The 27,731-nt window shown below is 38.5% G+C and overlaps 2 protein-coding genes and 1 long non-coding RNA gene across 5 annotated transcripts in view; 2 read left to right on the top strand and 1 right to left on the bottom strand.

Moving 5' to 3' along the window:
* Positions 1–2,062, top strand: part of RHCE (Rh blood group CcEe antigens) — a 34,517-nt gene extending 32,455 nt beyond the window's left edge. The window contains exon 10 of the mRNA XM_033113508.1: positions 167–2,062. Coding sequence (XP_032969399.1) covers positions 167–193 — 27 coding nt within the window. The 3' untranslated portion in view covers positions 194–2,062. The remainder of the gene's footprint in view (positions 1–166) is intronic.
* TMEM50A (transmembrane protein 50A) lies at positions 1,583–18,281 on the bottom strand. Of its 2 annotated transcripts, none has more exons than XM_033113506.1 (7): positions 18,126–18,281; positions 15,840–15,944; positions 14,148–14,260; positions 11,641–11,708; positions 9,718–9,810; positions 6,732–6,792; positions 1,583–2,061 (listed from the first exon to the last, which is right to left on the bottom strand). In XM_033113506.1, the coding sequence occupies exons 2-7, from the start codon at positions 15,930–15,932 to the stop codon at positions 2,016–2,018; spliced, it is 474 nt and encodes a 157-aa protein (XP_032969397.1). In that variant the 5' UTR covers positions 15,933–15,944; positions 18,126–18,281; the 3' UTR covers positions 1,583–2,015. The 2 variants fall into 2 exon arrangements, with proteins under 2 accessions (XP_032969397.1, XP_032969398.1); XM_033113507.1 differs by lacking the exon at positions 18,126–18,281 and adding an exon at positions 17,902–18,088.
* Positions 18,282–18,485: 204 nt separating this feature from the next.
* On the top strand, positions 18,486–24,789 carry LOC117026630 (uncharacterized). 2 transcript variants are annotated; one of them, XR_004423797.1, is made up of 4 exons: positions 18,486–18,629; positions 20,538–20,684; positions 21,258–21,389; positions 24,748–24,789. It is a non-coding gene; the product is annotated as an uncharacterized LOC117026630 (long non-coding RNA). The 2 variants fall into 2 exon arrangements; XR_004423798.1 differs by lacking the exon at positions 24,748–24,789 and adding an exon at positions 22,560–22,615.
* The last annotated feature ends 2,942 nt before the right edge of the window (positions 24,790–27,731 follow it).

The raw sequence follows: 27,731 nt of genomic DNA, 5'->3' as shown, positions 1-27,731 counted from the left end.
AAGAGCTCTTCCAATTAGAATTTATGAAAGAATCTCTAAGGGATTTGTGATGTGACAACATTTTGGTCAATATAAATTTCAATAGATCAAGGCAGAATCAGTATGTGCACAGATTTAAGAGTATAAGGGTTCATCTGTAATAAAAATGTTTGCTTTGCTTTTACAGGTTCCTCATTTGGCTGTTGGATTCTAAGCAAAAGCATCCAAGGAAAACAAGGACTATTCCAAAACAAGAGCACTTCCTTTCACTGTTGCCCATCTAGTTTTTGGGGGTGACAAATACTCATTACTGCAAAGTCTCTTTACAATGAAACAAGGTCAGAAATAAGATTTGATTTTAAAAATAAAAGACTTGTTCTTGTTTAAGTGGTAATTTCATAACAATTTAAAATAAATGTTTAGTGTCCTTAAAAATGATGCTATCAATATTTTCTTGGGTGCAGAGACATAATCAAGGTTTTGGTTAAACTTTACTGAAAATTCTTATGATTCTTTTTCATGTTTACCAAAATATGCTACCCAATTAATTCTTTCTTATTTATACCAGCAGTGCAGATGATAAAAAATAGGGAAAAATTAAGAACTCACTTATATTAGTCCTTGCAGACATTATGTTTTTATTATAGCAGTTTTCAAGGTAGTTCTTATTCCCTGAGCACATGCTGAATTTAACTGCAGAGATGCACTGCCTCAACGTCAAAAAACTAGTTCTATGATCTGGAGAAAATCATTTAAATTTCCATACTCTGGGTTCTCTCATCTGTAAAAAGAGGTGAACTTCAACTTCTAAAATCCCTCCCATACTCGCATTCTATGGATCTAAAAACTCACCATGACTGACCTGCTGTGGGATGACAGTTATTTATTTGAATAGAGTCTTGACATCAAGGCCATATTCAAAACATACATACTGGGAGATAACTACGGCTGACATGGAAAAGAGTACCACAGGTTTAAATCACCTGAGATATTTTGTGTTTAATGAAGGGATAATTGTAGCAATTTTTTATTGAAAGAAAACATTTCAAGCTGTAGTTCTAAAGAACATGTATCCCATAGTTAGCTAGTCCATTAAAAAAAAAAAAAATTCCAATTTTGCCAAGGTAGGAAGCCTGGGGAGGAACAGACTATGAGAATTCCCAGGAGTAAATGTTTATAATTATAATTGACCTTGCTGGTTTATTTTGAGCTTAGTGGTTTAGTACAGAGACACAATGAAACATGGAATCCAATTTATTACCAAACCAGCAACAACAAAATTTGTCACCTGAGTAGAAACTAGTGTCAAGTCCCTATCCTTTTCGTCTTTAATGGTAGATGTGGAGTGACTGTGGTCCCACCAGGACCATGTGTCACAGCAGAGTTATTACCCCCCCCACTCTGTGCCCCACTGAGTCGGTGGCACAGAAGGGACATTTTTGAGGAGCCCGGTGGCTGGATCAGGAGCTGCTCTCTTCTGACATGTTCACTCACCTCTTGGGAGGCCCTTAAAAGCTACTTACACTGAAATGTTCACAGAATTTTTGGCAAAACTGTACAAACCAAACACAAAATATAGTGAGAAAGAATTCTGACCACCGAATAGTTTTTAAAACCACGAAAATGTTTATATTTCACTTAACATTTGACACAGAAGAGGCCACATTTACATAAACACATTATATTTGCAGAGCACTTTAATTGCAGTTTTGGACCTTGGATATGACAAATATAAGATGTATTCATAATTTCTTTTGTGATTTATTTTTACAAATTACATCATGATAAAACTAATAAAAATTACTCATGTGAAATATTTCTCTTTAACATTTTATAAGTTAATCAAATGTATACCACAATAGATCTTGTTGTTGTTTACATAGGGAGTTCACATGATTTCAGTTTTACATAAATTTAAGCTGAGACTACACTCAGAAATAAGTTTAGAAATGGCATTACAAAAGATTGGAGTGAGTAGCAAAAATGAAAACAAACCCATGCGGGGCTGCTGTACAGTAGTAGTAAATCAGATGCTTTCACTGCCATAGGTCTTCAGTGCGGCCAAATTTAAAAACCAGTCCTCTGTGAATAAAATAAGAAACACCACATGACTAGCTAAGTTTGGGAAAAAGAAAGAACATGTGAGATTTAGAATTGTGGGAAAATAGTATCAACGAATAATTGATGAATTGTATGAAGAAAACCATGGGCTGTATCAGAACAGAAACTGATCATTCTAAGGTGGTAAATTCTGCCACCGTGCTCAGCTGTGCTACTCACCACCAGCTTCCCCACAGCCTCACCTATGAGGACTGGAGACATACGCATATGTCCCTCTTAAAAAGTTGGCCAATGCTTAGTATATCAACATTATATGTCTGACTTGATCAAATTCATTCAACAAACCTTTTTTGAGTGTCGAGGTGCTAGGTGCTAGATGCTAGGGCTATAAAGATAAGTAAGATTACAGGGGCAGCTGTATGGCTCAGTTGGTTAGAGCGTGAGCTCTGAACAACAGGGTTGCAAGTTCAATTCCCACATGGGCCAGTGAGCTGCGCCCTCTACAACTAGATTGAAGACAACGACCTGCCGCTGAGCTTCTGGAGGGGCAGCCGGAGGGCTCAGTTAGAGCGTGGGCTCTCAACAACAAGGTAGCTGGTTCAATTCCCACATGGGATAGTGGGCTGTGCCCCCTGCAACTAAAGATTGAAAACAACGACTGTACTTGGAGCCGAGCTGCACCCTCTACAACTAGATTGAAGGACAACGACTTGGAGCTGATGGGCCCTGGAAAAACACACTGTTCTCCAATATTTCCCAACAAAAAATAAATAAACAAACAAACAAATAAGATATAGTCCCTGCCCTTAAGTTGTTTGTTGCTCACATTCTTGATGACGCAATGTGGTTAAGTGTTTGGGGGAAAACCAGGTATATATGCCAAATGTTAAGGGAGCATAGAAACAGAATTTATTCTGCCTGAGTGTGTTAGAAAAGGATTTACGGAGGTGGTGATGTTAGACAAGCTTTGAAGAATAAGCAGGAGTTTGAATGGGAGGTTGGTGGGTACGGGAGCTAATGGAATGATGAAAGATGAAGTTCAAGGACAGGAAACAGTATAGCAAAAGGCAAATAGGAATAAAAGACCATGGGGCCTCAGGAAAAGCCCAGGAGATCGATGTGTCAGGAAAAGCCCTCACAGAGCTTACAGTCTAGGGTTTAGGTGGGGAAGTGTCTATAGTTGTCCTTAAGGCTTCAGTTTAAGAGACTCAAGAGGACAATTGATGCCTAAGAAGATATACTCGTATATGTATAATATCTCTGTAGATATAGACACAGATACCCGAGGTGTAGTAGAACAGGGCAGAGGCCAATATGGCTAGACTACAGTTTAGGAGACAAGGACAGGGAATGGAGGTGGCCGAGATCTGGTAAGCCAATTGACCAGGCTGGCAAATTGCCTACAGGGACCTTAGGTGCGTCCAATGAGCCAAGAAGACAGGTGCCAGCCTGTATGCTCTACTAAGGGGGTGACTGGTAATCCGTCGCAGACAATGAATGACACGGGGCTACGTGGAGATGCATCCCTTATTTAAAAGGAACAACTATTCAGCTCACTGTGGCTGTGTGGGGCCCTGGGTTGTCAGATCTTCCAGTTTTTCAAGAAAAGCCAAACCTTCGTATTTTTATGTAAAATCTCTCGATTTTTAAATGTCAGCTCAGTAAGACAGGAAATGACTGTATAGGCTAACTAAAACAGAACTGTGGGCAGCGTCTGGCTAGATGGCCACTAGTGGGGATCTCTTCTGTAGACAACTGAGTTCTGAAACATGGAAAAGTAAGATGGAAAATGACAGGATTATTGCCATATTTTAGCAGGAAAATTAACAAAGGAAAATTGGATCTAAGGGGGGAACCAGTTAGGGATGCAAACTACTCAGGAAGGGATGATGAGGACTGAACACTGGAAATGGACAATAAGATCACAGCTTGGAGACAATTCAGACGCAGATTCAACAGGGCTTGCATGTGAGGGGTAAGTGCGAGGGAGAAACTGAAGACAGAAGTGGACACTTCCATGGCATGCGCTGGTTTCCATTCTGTTTTCCCATTGTGGGTGTATACTCAAGGTTAAATTCCCAGTCATAATGATGAATTTAAAACAGGTATCATAGGCCTTTATAAAGGTAAACACTGAGTGTTTCTGATGAAAACAAAAACGCAACCAGGGAGTCACCTATAGTCTCTCTTGGAAGTATATTCCTTTCTCTTTATAAGGGATTTCATACACCTCCAAAAGGTGATTTGATTTCTGCTCTTCCAGTTAATATCAGAACTACTGCTCCAAAAAAGAAAAACCCAAGTTGGTTATTAGGGGCCTCTACTCTCCAGATAGCTTAAAAGACATTGTAACTTCAGAACACTAGTTAATAGATGTAAACTGTGAACTGAAATGTCTTGGGCAAGAGCCAGTCCCTCTTACGCTGTCAGATGGTCACCTTGGTACTGACAGTGGTTCCTGATTTCTGAAATAGTCATTTCTAAGCTATTGCTGAGTATTGTTGTTATATTAGAATGGTAGGCAAACTCTTCTGATAGTGTTTTTAAACTTAAGTTTTTAAACTTAATAGGCACACAGTAACAAATGAGAAATTAACCAAACTTGTTGCATATAAAAGTAATTTCTTATAACTAATTTGAGATGGTAATGAATGGTTTCCAAGATTTTGTGAAACGTGGTAACTACTGAATGAACTTATGTGTTTCTTCCTTCCTTGGAAGAGAGAAAATTTTCCCACAAATCTTCCTCTCAATCCTCTGTTCCTATCTGCTGTGACGGAGTCACTTCTCTGCCGAAAGCAGCACCTCAAGGTGGATCGTGCTTTATTATTTATCTTTACCAGAGTAAATCATGATGAAAATAAAGAAGGCTGCCGCTTGCCCCTCCCTGGCTGGTTCTCAGTAAATCCCCTCCGCGGCACTCCATCCCGAAGCCTTTCTTACCCGCCTCAGACCCCGTTACACTCCCTTCCCTTGGCTGAAGTTGTGGGGCACTGAGTTCCCCTGACCACCTCTAACCCTGTGGAGATACTGGAGTAGTGAGCTCAGGATGCCTGGTCCTTCTTTAAAGATGCTCAAGCCTCAGCACTGCAGCTTAAAGGAAAAGAAAGCCTAAATATCAACACTGTCCCTCTCCTAGGCACATGCCTCACTACCCTACAAAATAACAAACTCGCCCAAATGTTATTTCATAAGTTGGAGTTTTACTCATTTTGTACTTTTCAAGTACAGTGTTACAGTCTTTAAAGAAAAAAAAAAGAGGAGGAAGGAAACAACTAACATTAAACAACTGGTTGAAGACTCAGCAAAGGGAGAAAGTGTCAACTGAATTCATCCTAAATTTCAAATTTCATCATCACGGTAGCTAGAGCCTGAATACTAGAGTCAGACAGCCAGAATTTTAGCCACATGATCTCAAACAAGTTACCTACCTTCTCGGTAATTGCTTTCTCACATATAAAATGGGGAGAATAACAGCCACTCTCAGAGTTGTTACGAGGATTAACTGAGCTTACATGTAAAGGATTAAGAATGGTGCCTTGAACATAACAATTGCTGAATAAACTTTGGTCATTATTTTCTGCATAAAATCAATGACTTAAAGAAAATTTTTTAAAAAACTCTTTGGGTTTTCTCCACTAGTTTCAGGACACAGGACCCAATGAGGTTGGGTACCTTGCCTCATCTAAGTTCATTTTTCTTATTCCCAATGGATTTTATAAAATTGCAAAAATGCCAGGTGGTGAAAGGGCGTAAGTGTGAATAACCGCTGCCTATCACTGAAGTGCAATTATGACCATTAGCTTTTCATGAGTAGTTAAAGGAGATATGGGGCTTCTATTTCCTTTTTGGGGGTGAGGGGGAAGGGATAGGGAAAGGAAAGTCCTAGGATAGACTGTCCTAGAATATACAGCAGTTTTTTAAAACCTTTTTTAGATTAGGGACTTCTCTGAAAATCTCTTCCCCGAAACAAGCAGAAACACCAATGTCTTGCATATGGAAATGGCTGGTGGTTTCCCACCATCAGAAGCCTACCCATATAGTGGAGGTTAAGAACCCCAGATGCAGAGGATAAAGAGGTGGTTTTGTTTTTGTTGTTGTTGTTTTTTAAGGTGGGGGGGGAGAAGGAATAGGGAAAAGTGCAGGCCCTAAATGTCTAGGAAAGAATAAACATTAGAGAAGATTACTGATAAAAGTATTAAGGTGTTTAGGAGTTCTGTTCATCTTTTAATATGTCATTGTATCAGAAGGATAAAACATATTATGGCTTTTCCTCCACACCTCAAATCTCATGCACAAATTATAACAACACCAAGGAGAGAAAGAATCCAGAAACAAAATTTTAAGAAGAAATGGTGTTAAGCTGGCTTTTATTAAAAGCGACTGTTATTAGAGATACAGATTTAAAATGAACATTGTCAGTGTTACATAACTAAATGTACACTAATCACAGTTCTTCATTAAAGGGGAGGTGACAGCAATTTTTAAAATCAATGTGCGTTCTCAAGGTTAGCAGCAAACCAACCATGTATAAAAAATCTCTTTCATTCCTCATATTTTATGACAATAACATTGAAGGAGGAGCGTTGGACAGGGTAAATTAAGCCACTAACTAGAGTAAATGACATGAAAGAAACTATTACAAAAAAAGAATTTAAAAAGTTAGGATGGAGAATACAAAACAAACTTACCCAAAAAAGATGAAGGCATTTTGGAAAAATACGGCAATTCCAGGGTATACTACGGATTTTTCTGTAAAAATAATGGGAATACTTAGTGGTTTATCATCTCAAAACATTTAGTTTCTGATATACTGGTGCACATCAGTTTTCCTGCCTAACAGAATTGATTTTCCTGGTAATTATGGTTGGTTTGAGTATTAAATGACATAATAGGCATGACACAGTCTAGCACTGGTTTAGTAAATGATAGCTCCCTTCATTCATTTAACAAATGTTTACTGAGTGCATGCTATGTTCGGCACTGTTTAATGTGCTGAGGATACAGCAGAAAATAAAACTGGCAAAATTTTTTTTGGCCTTCATAGAGCTAGACAATCTAGAGAATAAGTAAGGAGAAAACAATAAAACAGGAAAGGTACAGGAAGTGCAATGAATGATGACATTCTATAAAGGTGGACAGGGACCTCATGAGAAGGCGACACTGGGTAAGGACAGGAAGGAAGTGCAGGCAGGGGCCATGCAGAAGCAGAACAGCAAGACAAAAGGCCTGAGGTGGGAACACACTGGGACATTAGAGGAATGGTCATGTGGGCAACAGAGAGAAAGCAGGAGACAGATGGGCGAAATATGAGGGACAGGCTGGGGGCTGAAGATCCTACAGAGCCGTGAGGTCATGGCGAGGGCTCTGACTAACTCTACGTGAGATGAGACGCCAGTGGAGGTTTTGAGCAAAAAAGTGACACAAGCTGACATATTTTAACAGGATCCCTATGGCTGCTGTGCTGAGAGTAGACTAAGGGGAGCAAGGGGAAAAACAGACACCAATGAGGAGGCTATTTCAGGAAAACAGGCAAGAGACTGTAATGGACTGAACCAGAGTGGAAGCAATGGAGATGGTAAAAAGTGGTTGGATTCCAGGTATATTTTAACAGTGGGATCAACCGGATTTGCTGATGGACTGGATGTGGAGTATGAGAAAGAGAGGAGTCATCTTTGACAGGCCATAAACACCCAGGGTTTTTGGCCTAAACATCTGGAGGGATACAGTAACCACTGCCTGAGACGGGCAAGACTGCCAGAGGAACACTTTGCTCTGATTTTATCTTGGACTAAAGTTGAAATTCTCCTAAGTTTCTACTACCAGCTGTCAATGATTGTGCACTGACAACCCAAGGCATGATGAATAGATGAATTGTCAACTTTTTCTCAGAATAGTTTTAAATTAATCTGGTGTTCACTATAACATCTGGTTTGTACAGGCATTCACTACCAGAAAGCCACATTAAATAGTTCACATTAAATAACTATTCTCACTAGAATGGCTCATAAAGATCCTGAAGAAAGGCAACTTTTTATAAAATCACAGATCTGTTGCCAAGATCTCAAAGCATAAACCTGGCTCCAGAAGCCTTTTGGAAAATAACTTAAAATGCTATGAGGGGGAGGCCGGATGGCTCAGTTGGTTAGAGCAAGGGCTCTTGGCAACAGGGTTGCCGGTTCAATTCCCACATGGGCCAGTGAGCTGCACCCTCCACACTAGGTCGATGATGAGCTGCTGAGCTGCCGGTGGGGCAGCCAGATGGCTCAGTTGGTGGGGGCGCGAGTTCTTAACAACAGGGTTGCCAGTTCAATTCCCGCATGGGATGGTGGGCTGTGCCTCCTGCAACTAAGATTGAAAACGGCAACTGGACTTGGAGCTGAGCTGCGCCTTCCACAGCTAGTTTGAAGGACAATGACTGATGGGTCTTAGAAAAACACAGTGTTCTCCAATTAAAAAAAAAAAAGAAAAAAAAGATTAAAAAAAATGCTGAGATGAACACATTCTTACAAAAAGGGATGTGTATTAATAGTCGTATCTGGGAAAGAAGAATTACCTATCATTTTATTTCCTTCTTTGAGCTCTTTTATAGTCTCCGTTTCTACAATAAACAAGCATGATGCAATTCAAATGATAAAAAAGCAATTTTTTGTTTTTAAAATATGATGGTGACAAAGATTTTGTAGCAGCAAGGGAACTACTTATGACGTCACATTAAATGCAAAAGGCTGGGCTCAAAATTGTTTTTATACTATGATTCATAACTACATAAAAAACAGAAGAGACCATAGGAAATATACCAATTATTTAAGAGGACTAAGATTATTATAGTTTCTTTTATGTTTCTTTCTTTTCTACATTTTTTGGAACACTGTTTGATAATAAATATATAAACACAAGGAAAAAAATATAATTTTTTTAAATGCCTATCATTCCTGACTATAAGATTTAAGTGATTTTAATAAAAATTTAACAAGCCCATGATTTTAATCCAAGATACATTTTACTAATGTATCCAAGCTACATTAGGAGGGTTAAATGATGAGCTAGAGTAGATTTCTGCTGGTCCAGTTTTTGCAAATCATTAATAATGTATGTGTACTATGATAACCACAGTCAGTATTACCTGGAACATTAAGTGGTTTCCATGTTTTTCTGGGGTCTCTCAGGGCAAAGTTTCAGCCGAGGTTCTAAGGGCAGGACCTTTTCCTGAGTTTGCCTTAAACTGGCCTTATACAGTAGATGCATACTAAATGCTAATTTACTTTTCTATCCAAAAGATGATTTCATACTATCAAGGAGACTTAGCTCAATAAATTTCAATTCTAGGATGTTACAGCTTTGTATGGATATTATTCAGCAAGTCAAAACCTGCCAAATAACTAGACAACATATATATTCTGTTTTTGCGGTTTTTAGAAGCCAAAGAGAGCAAGGTTTGGAGCTATGTCCCTTTCCTTCCAGGCTCTAGATTAGAAGAAAAAATATAGATGAAAGAGATACTAAAAACATACTGAACAAACGAAACAAAATACAGATAGGAGACGGGAGTTCCCAGGCATAAAAGCATTGCTAGTAGTTGGCCTGTCTATATGAAAAAAAGCTTTATTCTAAAATAACTAACTTTATTGCACGATTTCAGGATTCCATTGAAGTAAAATGTAAACTTTGTCTTACCTTTAGCAACATAACCTCCAAAGAGAATCCACATAGATGCTATCAGAGAGCCAAAGGCCAACATGAAACCAATGAACAGCCAAATGCGAGCACCTTAAAAGAAACATTTTACCAGAACGGTTTCTCATATGGCAGAAGTCAGTTCAATCAACTTTTCAAAAAGAAAACAAAAACCCGTTCCGACAAAAATGTGTGTTTGCCATTAAAGTCTAAAATAAGAAGAGTGGGAAGATGTGTTGAGTATCTTTCAACAGTGAAGACACTGGCCTTTTTCTTGTTGGCCAATCTGTGTATTTTAAGTGCTTGTATTTACTTTCCCTAAATATGTAAACCGAGAAAAACTTTCCTCAACCATCCAATAAAAATCTCACAAAATATGTTGCACCACATTTACAGCTCATTTTCCATTATTTTTAGAAATTGTGCTCCAAAATTTAAAGTTCTCCAAGAGACCTTTCAACAAAAATACAGGTGTAATTACCCAAAAAAATTCATATTCAGCAACGTGAATCTAAACACTAGTATATTTCACTTTCAGGGAAATCCGGCAGCAAAATAAATTCAAATTTATTGTGGCTGGCACTTAGAAAAGCTGCATTAAAATTATATTAATAGAGGAAGACAGTCAACTTTTAAATCACATTTATACAATATTTATGATGGTTTGCTATAAACTAAATGATGTCATTAGACTCCCTAAAATGAATTCTGAGCTGTTCCTTTAATTAGCACGAATAAATTTTAATAAAACCACTGCCTTGTTCAATAAAGCATAGCAAACAGAATGCTATATATACATTTCTGATTATCCAAACCATAAAAGTTATGAAATAATAAGCTATTACTCATAGATGTGATAGTAAAACAAACTGGTTCTGAACCCCCAAAACTATGCTAACAAACTTTATTTAGAGATGTGATGGCCATATTCTAGTCCTAGCTCTAGCTACTATTGTCTTATTATTATCAACTAACTGCTAACATTCACCTATTCTTTTAGCATTTACAAGGTTATGGAGGATCCGTGTTTCTGTATTTCTTCTACCTAAGTTCGTCTACGAAAAGGGTGAACCAAGAAGAGAGTCTGAAACATCAACCACAGCTGACTAATAGTAGTTTCTCCTGTTTCAATTAAAAAAAAAAAGTCACTTGAAATTTACCCATATCCAAATTTATTTTTGTATAAATGCAGTATTTTAGGTTTACCATTGAAATAGCTTAATAAGTATGTTTCCACTCAAATCTTTGAGTAAACTGGACCCTAGGGAGCTGTGCCACATGTGTCCTGTATTGTGCTACCTCGGGTACATGGCAATGGAGTCCAGGAGACATGAGTTCCTCAGTTGAGAAGGAAGGGCCTAAGTGAACCCAAGCACTAAATTCTATTATTATATTCAGTTTTGCAAGATGAAAAGACTTATAGAGGTTGGTTGCACAACAATGGGAATGTACTTAACACTACTGAACTACTGTACACTTAAAAATAGTTAAGATGGTACATTTTATGTTGTATATTTTAAAACACACACAAAAAACTATGATTCTAAACTATTTCAAAATGCTAATTCAGTCAAACAAGGTTGGAAAAAAGGGAAGAAAATAATTTATATGGTATAGCTGAAAGTACTGCAAGTTCTATTTTGCATATGAGTATATATTATATACTGTTCTTTACTGTATATATATTCTATACATTTATACCTACACATTACTGCACAGGATTATATGCTCATAACTGCATATTTGTACTATAAAAGCAACTTAGACCAAATGCAAGTTTTACCTTATGCCTTGGAATCTATAACGTCTGCTCTACATACGCCTCCATCCTATTCCTGATCTGAAGGGGTTAGACAAGTGGCCTTTCCAAGTATAATTCTCATTTGAAGGATACATAGTAAGATATTGTTTGCATCAATTTACCTGTTTGCCCCATGCAACCTTCACTGTAACTATCACCCCGGACTTGTCCGTTCGATACTGCATTGATCCTGTATGAAGAAAATAAAACCAAGAAATCAGGGTCTCTGACTCCAAGAGGAGACTATCCATGACATCAAATTACCAGACACAATAAGCTAGAGTTCCTCAAATTTAAGGTTAGGTCTCATGAGTCTTGAGTAATGGGTTCACAGGGTGCTAAGCTAGTCCCATCAACCAGATACCCCCTAAAGCAGTGGTTATAGTCCCAAGACCAGCAGAATCAGTATCACCTGGGAACTCACTAGAAAAAAAATTCCCCGGCCCCACCCAAATTTAGTGAAGCAGAAACTCTGGGTATGGGGCTCAGCAATCTGAGTTTTATAAAGTCCTTTAGGTGACTCTGATGCTTGTTAAAATGTGAGAGTGCAATTCTCAAAATAGTAGTTAATTATACCTCATTAAAAGAAATTCTCAAAACTGTATCTGGCTAAGATAGGAACAATCTTTAGCTTGGTCCTATCTAGTTTTCCATTTGTACATATCAGACATACTCAACACAGAGATTCAAGTGGTAAAATCTTGTTTTTTCAATTCCTGACACATGTTCCAAACATAGTCTTTCACTGACTTCCACAGAATACCACTCTAAATTGAGATAGCCTTGCCTTCTTCAGAGGTATCCTTCAAAAAAATTTTAAATGTCATGGGAAAATGTTCACAATGTATCAAGTTAAAAAGTTAAATCTTATATACATTTTATACACAGGTGAGGGCAGGGGCTGTGTCTATCTTGTTTCTCATTTTTATTCTCAGTGCCTAGTATAAGTCTTGGCACATGTAGGTGCTCAATAAATGTACTGACCATCTGAACCCTAATTTTCACAATAATCTGACGTTTTACTCATTCAAACCTAAGTTTTAGAATGATCAAAATACTCATAATTATTTTCAGTAACCTCTATATTAACTAAATTACTTGGTAAATAAAACAAATATATTTTAAACAAACTTCGTATTTTAAAAAATGCAGCTATTCCTAGGTTAGTGGTTCTTAGCTCTTGTTTTTCCTTGCTGAGCCATTTGAATGAACTTCGTAACTTTGTGTAAACAGCCATGACTCTGCCTTGTCAATCTTCCCTATTAAGCACAATCTTCCCTATTCTCCAACAAGCTCTATTTGTTCTCTGGCATTACTAGTTTTATATATAAACTTTTATTTATAACAAAAGTTGCAAGTATAGTTCAAATAAACTTTTTTCCTGAAACATTTGAAAGTTGCCAACATGATGCCCCATAACCCCAGAAATTGTGATTGTATGTTATTGTATGTGATCGTATGAACCCCAAGACATGTGATTGTATGTTATTTCCCACAAACAGGGCAGTTCTACAGAACCACAATATAACCATCAAAATCAGGAAATGAACAATGATCCATTATCACCGTTTAATTTTCAGATCTCATTCAAGTTGCCCAGTTGTCCCAATAATGGTCTTAAGCAAAAGGATCCTGTCCAGAATCATGTGGTACATTTTGTTCTAATGTCTCTTTAGTCTCCTCAGTCTGGAACAGTTCTTCAGTCTTCTTTGGCTTTTATTACCTTGACCCTTTTCTCCAGTCATACTGGTATCCATGCCATAGAGCCTTTGTACTTGCTGTTCTGTCTGGAATGATCCTCTCTTATATATCCCCATGATGAGTTCCTTCATTTCTTCATCTTTACTCAAAAATCACCTTTTTAGTGAGGCTTTCCTTGACCCAATTTAAAATTTCTACACCCCGTTGACATCTCATATCTACCCTCTCTGTTTTCTCACTAGCACTTATTATCTAACATGCTATGTACTTATTTCTCTCTTATTACTATCTGTCTGCGCTTGTCATTATCTAACATGCTATGTATTTATTTCTGTCGTTACTATCTACGCTTATCATTATCTAACACACTATGTATTTATTTCTCTCTTGTTACTATCTGTGCTTATCATTATCTAACATGCTTTGTATTTATTTCTCTTTTGTTACTGTCTGCGCTTATCATTATCTAACATGCTATGCATTTATTTATCTTTTGTTACTATCTGCCTCACTCATTAGAGTATACATTCCATAAAGGCATGGATTTTCCCGTTTTACTCACTACTATATTTCCTGTTCCTAGAGCAGAGTCTGGGAATATAAAAACCGAAGAAATATTTGTTGGAATGAATAAACAAACCCTTAGACAAAGTACATGGTTTCTGACCTAAAATAAAGTTATAAACATTAGCAGTACAGAAATGAAAGGATAGCTGACAGAAGCTGGGAGAAGTGGGAGGAGAGCGGTAAAAGAACAGAAACGAGGGTTGCTGCTTTTCTTTGTAAGTGCTTCTCTACTATTTGACTTTTAAACCATGCCTAATGTTAATTTAATAATATTTCAAAAATTTAAATCTCCTCAACTATATATAAAACGTTTTTATTTTGTGACCATCTATGTAATTAGTGTGACTAACAATGAACTTACATTAGGAAGGCTATGGTTGCTATAACACCACAGGCATGGTATGAATGGTTGAACTCGTCCATAGAGGGGTAAATGACAGCTGCATCTATGATAATCCACCAGCCTGTAAAAAACTAAAACAAACAAACCAAAAAAGGTGATACCAATGAGAAATTACAGTAATTTCATATCTTACAGGCTCAAAAGAAAGCAAGGTATCTGTGAAGCGATCCCTTCTAATGAATTTCAAAATTTTTGTAAATGTTCCATCAGTTTCTTGCTTGTAATTTGCACATGGCTTAATATCTGATTGAATATTAGAAACCCTTAAGTCTGATGGCAATTAGTATTTATTAACATAAAATTATTTTCTAAGTCTACTTCAATCATTATTTTCTATTGTCATAATAAAGTCTGTAATCTAATTTTGTGAACTAGAAATAAGCTACACTATCCCATGACAGGAGAAAGGTAAAAAGTGATTCAGATTCCAACTGACAAAAGGAGTGGCCTCTTGCCGATAGATTATAAGCCTCCAGAAAGATATATTTATTGAAAAGTAAAAAATAATTCAATAATATGGGGAACAATTACTGTTGATAGAATTTTAGCTATCTTCTTGGTGCTGTGAAATAGGAAATGGCTGCAGTTCTGCTTTTTCCTTTTGATTAATTCCAGTGCAGTCTACAGATGGTTTCGGATGTGATGCTAAATTCAATTTAAGCACCAAATTATAAATTATCTTACTTGAATTTGATTCTGGATATTATCAAGGATAAATATATGATGAAAAAACATTAACACTGCACAAATGTTTTTCATCATCTGAGCAGAAACTTACAATAAAATATTAAGCAAATTCTGACAAGTAGCTTAGGTTTTGAAAGTAACCCTTTTCCCTACTCCCACTCCTAAACCTGACCCAATTAGCTGTGGAAATGCTACCTTCTGACAATTTTTTAAAAATAATTATTTCAGGCTAATCAAATTATTTTTATGATGTTGACAGATTCACATTCTATTAATGACATTTTTACTGGCTAGCACAAGTACTCGTTCACTTTTTTTTGTTGTTGTTACCCTCAGCTCAATATATTCAAGATATTTATTTTCCTCATAGGCCAAAATTCAAAGTGTTTTGTGTTGTGTTTTTTTTGATAAGAGCAGACTTCTATAGTAGTTTTATATTTGGCCATTACTTTGGGGAAATTTTTGGATAAATAAGAATTTTATACTATAAGTTACTTCTAAACATTATATTTTAATGAGTTTCCTGTTTTGTTTTGTTTTTTTTTTTAGTGAAATTGAGAAAGCTAACTCTGGATTATGGAGAAATGCAATTAGATCTCTGGACTGGTTTTGACCTGATTGCTTCTTAAACACTTCTTGGTAACTTAATTTACTCGTTCAGTGGAGGCATAATCCATATAATGAATAAATGTATAAAATATACTGTCTTATTATACCATGTTACCATGCAATTAAAGAAAAACAGTCAACCTACTAATAAAATTCCAAACCGTAATTTCAACTAAGAGTTGGAATGAAACAAATAATTCAATCCTCTCATAAACAAAACAAAGTATCAACATGAAAATAAATTCAGTAATCAAAGATAAAATAAAGAGTACATTTTAAAACATCATCCAGAATTCAAAACATAAAAACAAACACACCAAAATAATGAAGGCCCAAATTATCAACGACACTTACCAGAACACCAGCAGCAATGGAAGCAATAGTATTGCGTTTTTCCCCCCAATCAATGCATTCTGAGCATCTTAAGCCTTCTAGAAATCCAGACATTTTTTCAGGTCACTTCAAAAAACAAACAAACAAACAAAAACCAAATAAAATACTTGTATTTACTTCCTTCAAACCTGACTATGTTCTTAGAAAATATTTAACAGTTCAGAATTAATTTAATAAAAGTGAAGTTACAAATACAATTGACCCTTGAACAATGAGGCGACTTAAGAGTGCCAAACCCCAGGCAGTGGAAAATCCATCTAACTTTTGACTCCCCCAAAACTTAACTACAATCCCTCGGTATTGCAGGGGATTGGTTCCATGATCCCAAAATCCAAGGATGCTCAAGTCCCTTATATAAAATGGTACAGAACAATGCAAACAGTCAGCCTTCCCCATCTGTGGATTCTGGGGATGGAAAACCTGGAGATGCAAAGCCCAGGGATATATAGAGGAATGACTGAAACAAATTTATTGGAAAAAATCCATGTATCAGTAGACCCATGTAGTTCAGACCTCTGTTGTTCAAAGGTAAACTGTACTTTAGTTTGGGTACATATACTTCTTTAGAATATTTGATTTAGCTTTCGATAAATTTCCACATTATAACTTTGGAAACCAAAATTTGGATTAATTTAGTATTTTTCTTAATTTAAAAGATGGTTTTTGCAGTTATATAATAAATAAATCCTGGGGACGTAATGTACAGCATGACTATAGTGAATAATACCGTATTGTATATTTGAAAGTTGCTAAGAGAGTAGATCTTGAAAGTTCTCATCACAAGAAAAAAAATTGTGAGTATATGTGGTGATGGATGTTAACTAGACTTACTGTGGTGATCATTTTGCAATATACTTGTAAGCATATCCAATCATTTTGTACACTAAAAACTAATATAATACTATATGTCAATTATATCTCAATAAAAAAATAAAAGATGGTTTTGGTATATTTAAGTAATATAACAAAGGTTGGCTTCCAAATATTTTAAATTTTTATGATTATTAATTCCAAACTAAGTTATTATATGATTTTGATATTTACAGTCCAGGAGCACTAACATAGTGGAAAGATAAATAATAAACTTTGGCCTTGAGTTAAAGCATGAACTTAGATGAATATTTCTCTTAGGAATTTATACATATTATTAAAGAATGTGTGTTTCTTCACACTCAGATTAAGAAATTAAATACTGTATTGCAGATCTTCTACCACATCACCTCCTTCACTTCCTTATTTTTTCCTTTTCTAAGCCTGGCTTTTCGTGTAATTTCTATGAAATCACCCATTTCATTTTAATATTTCTATCTCTGATTCCCAGCCAAAAGACAAAAGTGAAATTAATATTAATTCAGACAAAAAGATCCACTGATAAATTCCCATAGCCGACCTAAAATGTCTTATTAAATTACATAAAACTGAGCTGTATAGACTTGGCTTGAGACACAGCCATTTTATCTGTTTCAGAGTATGAAAAAGCCAGAATTACGTGTAACTTGCTAATAATCAAAAAACACCCAAACTCCTACAACAAATCTGAACCCGTCCATTGAGTTACTCTGTAGCCAGCAATTATGATTGTCCAAAAACACGACATCCTAAAAAACAGCAATAAATCCAATTGTGACCTAACTTTTAAAATAAATATTTTAAAAAACTGTGATTATAACCAGTGCTAATTTGCCCGTAGGACAAGTTTAATTTTGAAAATTCACTCGTTTTATTCTTCCCTGGAAGGAACAGCACTCCAGTATGTGTTACTTTCGGTTCATCCCAATGACTCCGCCCTGAATCCATTTTCCTTTGCTCTATTACTGGCACACTGATGTCCAAACTCTGCCCTCCAGACTCTGGGAATTTTAGGGGTAGAGTGAACTGGGACTTGGAAGATCTAAGAACTAGTTCTAGCTCGGCCACCTCCCTCGCTGTGTGAACTAGCCGGGTCTCACTTTCTCCAGCTCTAAAGTAGGGGTGGCAAGGTGATTTTCAGGGATCCTATGAGTTCCGGGGAAGGGCGCGGTACCGCAGGCTGGCGGAGTCCAGAGTGGTCGCACTCTCCCGCTGCCGGGCGGACACAAGTCAGGAAGAAGTGGCCAGGAAGGGTTCTGCGAGGCGCAGCCCAGACTGCAGCTTCCCAGAGGTCGGAGGCAACCACTCAGTCAGCATCAATTGGGCAGAGTCCTAGGTCGGAGCACTACCCGGCCTGCGGCGGTTCCTCCCCTTCCCCCACTCCCGCCTGGCACTTACGTCCAGCCCCGCCCGTTCAGTAGGTCCGTAGTCCGGTGTCGGGTCGCGCCGGGCAGTTGCACGCTTCCAGGCTCAGCCAAGAAAACAAAACAGCGACAGGCCGCTGAGTCCCCGGATGGAACGGCAACGCCCCCGGGCCTAGGTCGCGCAAGCGGAGTCGGAGACTGAGGAACAGGAGCCGGATAGGGAGGAGAAAAGGCGGAGGGAGGGCCAGAAGGAGCCACGCCCACCGCGCCAAAGTCTCTGCGCATGCTCCGGTTGCCAGCTGCGGGGGCTTCCCGCTGCGCTGAGTTCGCTGCTGGACTTCGGAGGTGATAGTTCGAGTACACCTCTCAAGGGTGGGTGTGAGAAGTCGCTGGTCCTAAACTTTCGAAAGGAAGGCGTCTGTTGGGCATTTGTATCCGTCTTGAGTGAGGTGGTAAATTTTCTAGTGCTGGGATCGGTCTCGCAGGTATCTCAGGTGTGGGTGACAGGAAAAGTGCCCGGTTCCACGTGGTGCAAAAGGTGGGTGCAGGTTGGCGGCTCGCAGAACTAACCACGGCTTTTAAGTCTTGTTTGTTTTCTCAGAGCCTGGCCCCGCCCTTGCCGTAGCTCCGCCTCCAAGAGGAGCTGCTCAAATCAGAGTATGAAATTTTGTGAATTTAACTTTAAATATAACTTTGTGAATATTGTGACCATATTTTTTAAGTCACTCCCAGGAGGTGGGGACGTCCTGGTTCTGTGTGCGGGATACTGTGCGTCCCTAATCCCAGCGCCGTCACCCACTTGTGGGATTTGAACTTTTTCCCTTTAAGGCAAGGTTTCTCAGCCTAGGCACTACTGACATTTTGTTTATGGGGGGCTGTCCTGTGCACTGTAGGATGTTTATCTGCATCCCCCAACTTACTCTTTCGATGCTGGTGTCATTCCCTCAGTTGAGACAATCAGAAATGTCTACAGACTGCCAGGTATCCTCTCCCCTGGCAAAATGGTCCTGGTAAGAACCGCTGTTTATGAGATAACCAGGGTTTTGGGAAGTGACTCTTCAAAAGCCGGAAGCAACGATGTCTTACCCACGTGAACACCTTGTGGCCGTTTCGTCCCCCCTCCCAGAATCTCTCAGTCTATGTTGTCCGGGAATCGGAGGGGATCTCGTTCCAGAAGGCGCCACCAGACAAAGTCCAGGCGCTGCTCATGGTCTTAACTCGGGGAGCAGGTCGCTAACCTGCAGCCGGTCCAGCTGTTGAAGAAGGTCATCTTACAGAAGGGCTTACGTGATCACGTGGAGGGGTGACAGTACAGCTCTAACCGTTTGGTATACCCAAAAGAACACAATAGTTGGAGGGAGAGATCCAGGAAGAGGTCACGGAACAGAACCTGGATTCACTTAAGTAAAAAAAGGGGGGTGGGTCGGCCATTTGTCCTTAAGAAAGGCACGCGAGGGCCTGCCGGTGACTCAGGTGGTTTGAGCACCCTGCTCCTAATGCTGAGGTGACTGGTTCGATTCCCACAAGGGTCAGTGAGCTGCGCCCTGTAGAGCTAAGATTGTGAGCAACAGAGCTCCCTGGAGCTGGGCTGCTGTCAGCGGCTGGCCACCGTGAGCCAGCGGCAGCCATTGTGAGCGGCCAGCAGCCGAGGAGAGCTGCCCTGAGCGGCTTGTGAGCAGCTGTGAGCGGCCAACCGATGACTGGCGAGGGACTGACTGGGCGTGGGGGGTGGGGGAGCGCGCAAGGCTCATAACACCAGCATGGGCCGCGGAGCTGTGTCCTACACAACTAGACTGAGAAACAACGGCTTGAACCAGAGTGGGGGCGAGGCACACAAGTTCACCTTTTTTTACATCTAGGGAGACAGTATATGAGTCACCTAAGGGAACCAAGGTTGTTGGGTCCTTAAATTCCTTTGATTTCCTTTGATGCATGAAATCTCTGTAACTTTGGATTTGGGGGGGCATTAACTGACTAGTGAACAAAATGGGACAATACAATCCATAGCCCATTTTTAAATGGACATCATTCTTACTCCTCAGGATTAAAGATTAATTGTGACAATTAAATGGCTCAGGGTAGAGGAATCTAGTGCAGGCAATTCTTTTATTATTTATTTATTTATTATTTATTTATTTATTTATTTATTTATTTTTCAGGCAATTCTTAATGGAACCTTGTTAATGTTTGTTAATGACTTAACATTAGTTTACCAGCTCTGAGCAGCCTTTAACAAATCTTGCCTTCAGCACTTAATAAGTCAACGAATGACTGTGGGAAGAATGGTATTTTTTGTTTTCTGTCTCTAGCCTTTTTACATTTACTTGCACTAACATGATAGTCAAGTATTTTATAAACATAAGTGCGTATCTTCATATTGCTTCAATCTTAGCCTTTTTGGAATAAGCTGTAGAATTAATAAATGTTTTTCTTTTGTTCTTTGTAGATAAAATGGAACTGTTAGAAATAGCAAAAGCCAGCACAGCTAAATCTTTAGGAATAGCCTACCTTGACTTGCTAGCTAGTCTCAGAACTGTTCCTGTAGCTAAAGAAAGAAACTGGTACAGCTGTACCAAATACTGCAAAAGTTGAGGTAAGCCAGATTTATCCAAACAAAACCTCCAGAGAAACTGCAGAAAGATCTGGTTAACCGTTTTTTATTTGATTTACCTTAGACTATTCTCAGAAAGTCTAGCTAAATATAATTGCTAAAATCAAAATAGCAGATCTGAAAATACTAGATATGCTCTCTCTCATGAAAATGGGACAGTAATGAACTTAATTTTTGGTGACCAACCATTCCAGTTTGAGACTGTCCCTGAGAATCTCATGTTCCAGCAAACCATTCCTGGGCAAAAAAAGTCCTGGTTTTCAGCAATGAGTGCCAAAGACTGTAGGGGGAAGGATACAAAACCCATATTATGGCCTCCAATAAAGAGGCTGTAGACAATACCATTTATAATGACAATATAGTGATTGTCTGCCTTCTGTTGACCACTAATACTGGCCACCATGATTTGTGGTTCACAGTAATGGATCCATTGTAGCATTCTCTCAGAGTAACTTAAGTTCTAATCATGAGTGTTTAACAATCCAATTATCTGCTTTGTATGGAGATAGTATGAGTTTAATTTTAACTGTGAATATTGTGACCATGTTCTCTAAGAGTTCAGATAATGAAAATGAGAGTGAATACGATACCAACGCCAGCATGACCCAGTCAATAACAAAAATGAAGACTAAACGGCTGTGTTATTTTAATGACAGATGGAAGAACACATACAACTGGATCAGGGAGGTAAATAATCCAAACAGAGCATACTGTACAGTATGCAGAAAAGAATTTGGGGTTGGGCATGGTGGAGAAGGGGATGTGAAAATACATATGAAGACTGATTCCCATAAGTCTGGGATGAGACAAACAAGTACTTTTTTTTTTTTTTTTTTAAGATTTTATTGGGGAAGGGGAACAGCACTTTATTGGGGAACAGTTTGTGTACTTCCGGGACTTTTCCAAGTCAAGTTGTTGTCCTTTCAGTCTTAGTTGTGGAGGGTGCAGCTCAGCTCCAGGTCCAGTTGCTGTTAGTTGCAGGGGGCGCAGCCCACCATCCCTTGCTACTGGCAGCCTTGTGGTTGAGAGACCGTGCTCCAACCAACTGAACCATCTGGCCACCAGGGAGCCGAGGGGCAGCTCATTGACTTCATTCTAGTTGCGGAGGGCGCAGCTCGCCAAACCGGCAGCCCCGTTGCCCAGAGCTTGCGCTGTAACCAACTGAGCCACCCGTCCGCCCAACAAGTGCTTTTGAATCAATTCAGAATGTTATTGTCTCCCCAAAATACTCAGTCAAAAATAGTAGCCGCTGAATTAGCTTGGGCATACCACACAAATGAACATGCATTATCATATCGCTCCCTTGATTGCTCTATGAGACTGAGTAAAATTACATTTCCTGATTCAGAGGTTGCAACTAAAATGTCCTGTGGACAAACAAAAGGGGAAATTTTGATTACGGATATGTTGGTCCCTTACAGTGTAGAGCTGATTCTGTCAGATCTTACCAATGATCATGATTTCAACAGTATAACAAGTGATACGTTCAATCATGGCAATATAAAAGTATTCCCCCCCAGCTCCTAGGTACTTTGATTTGAAAAATGGAGTTTCAAATCGTCTTCTTGATTTCTATGAAGATTTTAATAAAACCTCAGAAAACATAAAACAAAATCGTTGATATCCTGTCCAAGTACAAACTAGACTTTGCACACCTATCTGCATATTCAGCAGATAGTACAGATGTAAATTTTAGCAAATTCCATTCAGTCTATAAACTTCTTACCAAAGAAAATGAAAAGATCTTACGTGCTAAATGTCCTGTACACCTTGTACACAAGACTCCTAAAAAGTGGTGTGATTTGCTTTTCGGTGACATTGAGGCTTTCATAGTGAAAGTTTTTGGTTACTTTTCAGTTTCTTCAAAACATGCAGGAGTGGGGCTGGCCCAGTGGCTCAGGCCGTTGGAGCTCTGTGCTCCTAACTCCGAAGGCTGCCTGTTTGATTCCCACAAGGGCCAGTGGGCTCTCAACCACAAGGTTGCTGGTTGGATTCCTCGAGTCCCGCAAGGGATGGTGGGCAGTGCCTCCTGCAACTAGCAACTAGCAACGGCAACTGGATCAGGAGCTGAGCTGCGCCCTCCACAACTGAGACTGAAAGGACAACTTGACTTGGAAAAAAAGTCCTGGAAGTACACTGTTCCCCAATAAAGTCCTGTACCCCTACCTCAATAAAATCTTTAAAAACAAAACAAAACAAAAAACATACAGAAGTGCTTAATGAGATTTTTGAATTTGTAGAAATGGAAGGAGATAGACTCCTTAGACATACGCATACAGGGGGCTATCATTGTTGCCAGCCATAGAAAAAATGTTAAAATGTTGGCCTGCCCTAAAATCCTATTTTCAAAGTGTGGGAAAAGAAGAATGTCTTTCTCTAATTTGGAAATACATTGAGGATGAGAATGGAGAAAAGGATTACAGTACAACAGAAATTTATATGCTGTTTCTCCAGAGCTGCTTGATGATCTTCGAAAAGGCCATATAAGGAGCCTAGAAAAAGATAAACTGTCTGCACCTGAGTTATTTGATATCATGTGTTAAGTTGAGACAAAAACTCACCCAGCAAAAAAATGATTCAGTTTTTGGAAAGAAGACTGCTCTTAGAACTGAAAAAACTGTCACCAGAAAAAAGGCACCCAAGTTAAACAGGACTTTCTGAATTTCTTTGCTAGAACTATAACTTTTTTGGAATCCAATTTTGATTTTACCAATTCAAATTACTTTTGTGCTTTAAAACCATTTTCCCTGAGAAAGAACGGTTTAACTAACGATGGCCTCCTGTGTGCTTCAGAATGTTTAAAAATGATGGACATTTTAGACATAGATAACCTCTGTGATGAATTTATAGATGCAAAGGACCTGATTGACAAACAACTGGTCTACCAGAACAAGCCTATAGATAAAAAATGGATGGACATCTTTGGAGAGCTGGAAACAAATTCCTACAAGTCTAAAAACCTGCTGTTGCTAATAAGCAAAAATCCTAAGTTTTCCATGCTCAAATGTTTTTGTTGAGAGGATATTTAGATTAGTGTCACCACATTGGACTGACACCAGGAATCAGTGTAATGTGGACTTGATAAGAGCACAGCTGCAAGTCAAAGAGAACTTTACATTTGATTGTCTTCAGTTTTACCACTATATAAAAGAAAAGGAGGATATCCTAAAGGCTGCAGTCAGTTCAGAGAAATATTATTGGAAAAGGGAACACAAAGTAAAAATTTTCTACTGTATCATAAGACTGGAAGAAACATGCCATTGTGATTTTTAATAAATATAAGAAATGTCTTTACATTTTCCACAGAAGACATACCAATGGCCAATAGGTGTATGAAAAGTATCACCAATTATCAGGAAATGTAAACAAAACCATAATGAGATGTCATCTCACACCTGTTAGGATGACCACTGTCAAAAACAAACAAGCAAAAATATTACAAGTGTTGGCAAAGATGTGGAGATATTGTAATCTTGTGCACTGTTTGTGAAAATGTAAAATGGTGCAGCTGCCATGGGAAACAGTATGGAGGTTCCTCAAAAAATTAAAAATAGAATTACTTTATGATCCAGCAGCCCTACTTCTGTGTATTTATCCAAAAGAATTGAAATCAGGATATTGAAGAGAGATTTGCACTCCCATGTTTATTGCAGCACTATGCACAATAGCTAAGATGAGAAAGCAACCTAAATGTCCATTAGTGGATGAATGGACAAAGAAAATGTGGCATATACATACAATGGAATATTACTCAGTCTTTAAAAAGATGGAAATCCCGTCATATGCAACAAGGATGCGATTCATTCATATCATGGATGAATCTTGAGGACATTATGCTAAGTCAGTCATAGAAGAACAAATACTAATGATTCCAATTGTATGAGGTATCCAAAGTCATCAAACTCATAGAAACAGAAAGCAAACGGTGGTTTCCAGGAACTTGGGTTCAGGGGAAGGAGGATGTTGCTTTTCAATTGTGTATAAAATTTCAGTTATGCAAGATAAAAAACTTCTAGAGATCTGATGTACAACATTTTACTTATAGGGTGGCCAGATGGCTTAGTTGGTTGGAGTGCGGGCTCTCAACCACAAGGTTGCCGGTTTGATTCCTTGACTCCTGCAAGGGATGGTGGGCTGTGCCCCCTGCAACTTATGGCAGCTGGACCTGGAGCTGAGCTGCACCCTCCACAACTAAGATTGAAAGGAAAACAACTTGACTTGGAAAAAAGTCCTGGAAATACACACTGTTCCCCGATAACGTCCTGTTCCCCTTCCCCAATAAAAATCTTTTTTAAAAAAAAGAAGACTGGGAGGTGCTGGATGGCTGCCTGGTGCTTCCCAAATTCCTCAAATTACCACTTTTATAAGCATTCCATATGACTATTCACCATGTGACATAATTTCATAATGACTCAAATTATGAAAAACTATTGGAGTAACTGTTCTAGGATAGTGAGAAACATCTAAATCAATAATTAATCTGCCAATTACATAACCCAGATAAGTCCATTAAAGTGGCTTCAGGAACTGCTCCTCCACCATCTGGACCATTTGAACATTGGCAGTTGGATTTCATTCATTTGCCTCCTTCTATGGGCTATCATATGTACTTAACAATAGTATGTCTATTTTCTAGATGGGTAGAAACTTTTTCATATTGGAAAGCTGATGCCACCACTGTAGCAAAGAAATTATTAGGAAATGTTTTTCCACTTTGGGGAATCCCAAACTTAATTTCAAGTGATAGATTCACTTTACTGGACAGGTTACAAAACAACTAAACAAGGTTATTCAAACATGATGACACTATCAAGGTCCCTATCCTCAATCTTCAGGAAAGGTTGAATGTACCAGTCGCATTCTGAAATTAAAATTGGTAAAATTAACTGAGACCTCTGGGTTACCTTGGTCTAAAGTTTTTCCTTTAGCTCTTATGAAAATAAAATCAACAACTTTTGGAAAACAAGCTGACGCCTTATGAAATCATTACTGAGCGACCCATGCCCTTAATGGTAGAACCCCAAGTTCATCCAGCTCTTGCGAACTCTGACATTACCCAATATGGAAAGGCTCTACTGCAGTATACAAAAGCTTACTTCAAACACGCCAAAGAGGACTTTAGAGACCCTCCACCTGATGAGGATTTTGTACCCCACACATTGTAACCTAGTGACGGTGTTCTGGAAAATACATCAATGAAAACTGCACTTAAACCTTTATAGAAAGGATCCTTTTTAATCTCTCAGCAGTCAAAATTACAGAGTGTGGAACCGTGGGTTCATGCCATTAAACAACAACAAAAAAGCTCCTTTGGACTCTTGGACATATCGACCCACAGCTAACTTAAAATTAAGGATATCCAGGAAAAAGGATATCCCCAAAAGTACACAACCACATTTCTTAAATATCTTTCCCAAGTTGGTGGAACAAGACCACTGGTGCCAAAATTAACATGCTTCTGTTATTAAGAATTATATTAAGCTTTACTACTGTTGAGTGTAAACACTCCTTAATGGACTCTGTACAAAAAAACAGCATCTGTGACTAATCGAATAAAATGTTGGATATTTACCCAGATCGATGAAGAACCTGATATGTTCTTAAAGTTATATCCTGCTAACAAACAGTTTCCTGTCAACTCTATGGGATATGGACACATCCCCAATGCCTACCTAACGAGGCCTCCCAATATTTCCTACTCATTCCTCAAAAAAAAGAAAAATTTTCCCTTTGTATTTTTAGTAATCAAACCAGTGGTCTCTCTGGGATTTATCACTCCTCAATTGTGTAATGAAACTGTTTGGATTAGACTTTCTCAACAAAGCCATACCAGGTCCTACTTTACCAATACTGTGACCCCAATAAAATTTCCCCAACTGGATGTTTTTTAATCTTCAATCCCACAGCAAACTCTGCTTCCTAAATTCAGTAATTGGAAGCACTGCTTACTCATGGTTCTTGAAAAAATCCAAGGTATCCAATGTACAAATTGCCCAAACCAAGAACATCAAAATTTAACTCTGTCCCTAAGGGCAATGGTACTTTATTTTCAAGGCAACACCACCCTATCTCTGGAACTTCCCCAAACTGGAACTGTCATTGTGGATTAGGACTATTAACTCCCAATATTCAGATACAGGAGAAAAAACTATCTCTGCAAGTGAAACCACCAATCTTGGTTCACTTATTCATAAGATAACAGCTCATAAGTGATATCCATGAAGCATCAACACTCTTACTGCACGTAATACTGGATTCCACTCATTTATCACAGCATTAATTCCTCATATTGGTGTCTGTAAATTAGAAAAAGCTATTATATATAAATTTAGAAAAAAGCTTCAATGACACAGCTAATTCCCTCCAAGCCTTACAACTAAGGTTTCTCACCTTGTTTCAGTAGTCTTGCAAAATAGACGAGTCTTAGACACCTTAACTGCCCAATAAGGAGGTACATATGTTGCAACTGGTGAAAAATGTTTCTATGTTAATAAATCAGGAACTGTTACCCCAAATGAAAGGATCTTAAAGATCATATGTGAATCTTTCATTAAATAGGTGCCACTTCATCTGTCGATTTATTTGTTTAGTTAAATCTTGGCTCCTGGGAATTTCTGCTCTGGGGAATTTTTCAGTCCTTGGCTATTATTCTCTTCATAGTCATCATATTAGCCTCCCTAGTGTGTTGTATTCTTTCAAGAGATTTAAATGCCTTTCAGCAGCCACTCATACATGAAATGATATCCATCAGGATGAGACAGCTGGAAGAACTCAATGATCAACTGCCCATGTCTACTATTGCTATGCAACTGTCGGTAATAGCAACTGCATGACCATCCATCCCAATGACATCAACAGTGGTACCCAAAAGTAATGTTATATTTGAAGAGGGCAGGGCTCAGAAAAGAACACTCAAGTTTTTTTCTAGCTTCCAATGCCAGGGTACACAAGTTAAAAAAAAAAAAAACCCATGCAGAGCTCAGATCTTATGGGAGAGAAAAGACATAAGCAGAAAAATCAATGACCAGA

The sequence above is a fragment of the Rhinolophus ferrumequinum genome, chromosome 9 (assembly GCF_004115265.2).
Source record: "Rhinolophus ferrumequinum isolate MPI-CBG mRhiFer1 chromosome 9, mRhiFer1_v1.p, whole genome shotgun sequence".
Taxonomy (NCBI): Eukaryota; Metazoa; Chordata; class Mammalia; order Chiroptera; family Rhinolophidae; genus Rhinolophus; species Rhinolophus ferrumequinum.
This window is presented reverse-complemented; position numbering and strand designations above follow the sequence as displayed.

What these genes read in the sequence shown, in the direction of transcription:
- TMEM50A (XM_033113506.1), bottom strand. Translation starts at nt 15,932, where the DNA reads ATGTCTGGATTTCTAGAAGGCTTAAGATGCTCAGAATGCATTGATTGG. An exon ending in CCATTGCTGCTGGTGTTCTG is followed by an intron (nt 14,261 to 15,839) that starts GTAAGTGTCGTT and finishes TGTTTGTTTTAG; the next exon opens with TTTTTTACAGGCTGGTGGAT. An exon ending in AATGCCTTCATCTTTTTTGG is followed by an intron (nt 2,062 to 6,731) that starts GTAAGTTTGTTT and finishes TTTTATTCACAG; the next exon opens with AGGACTGGTTTTTAAATTTG.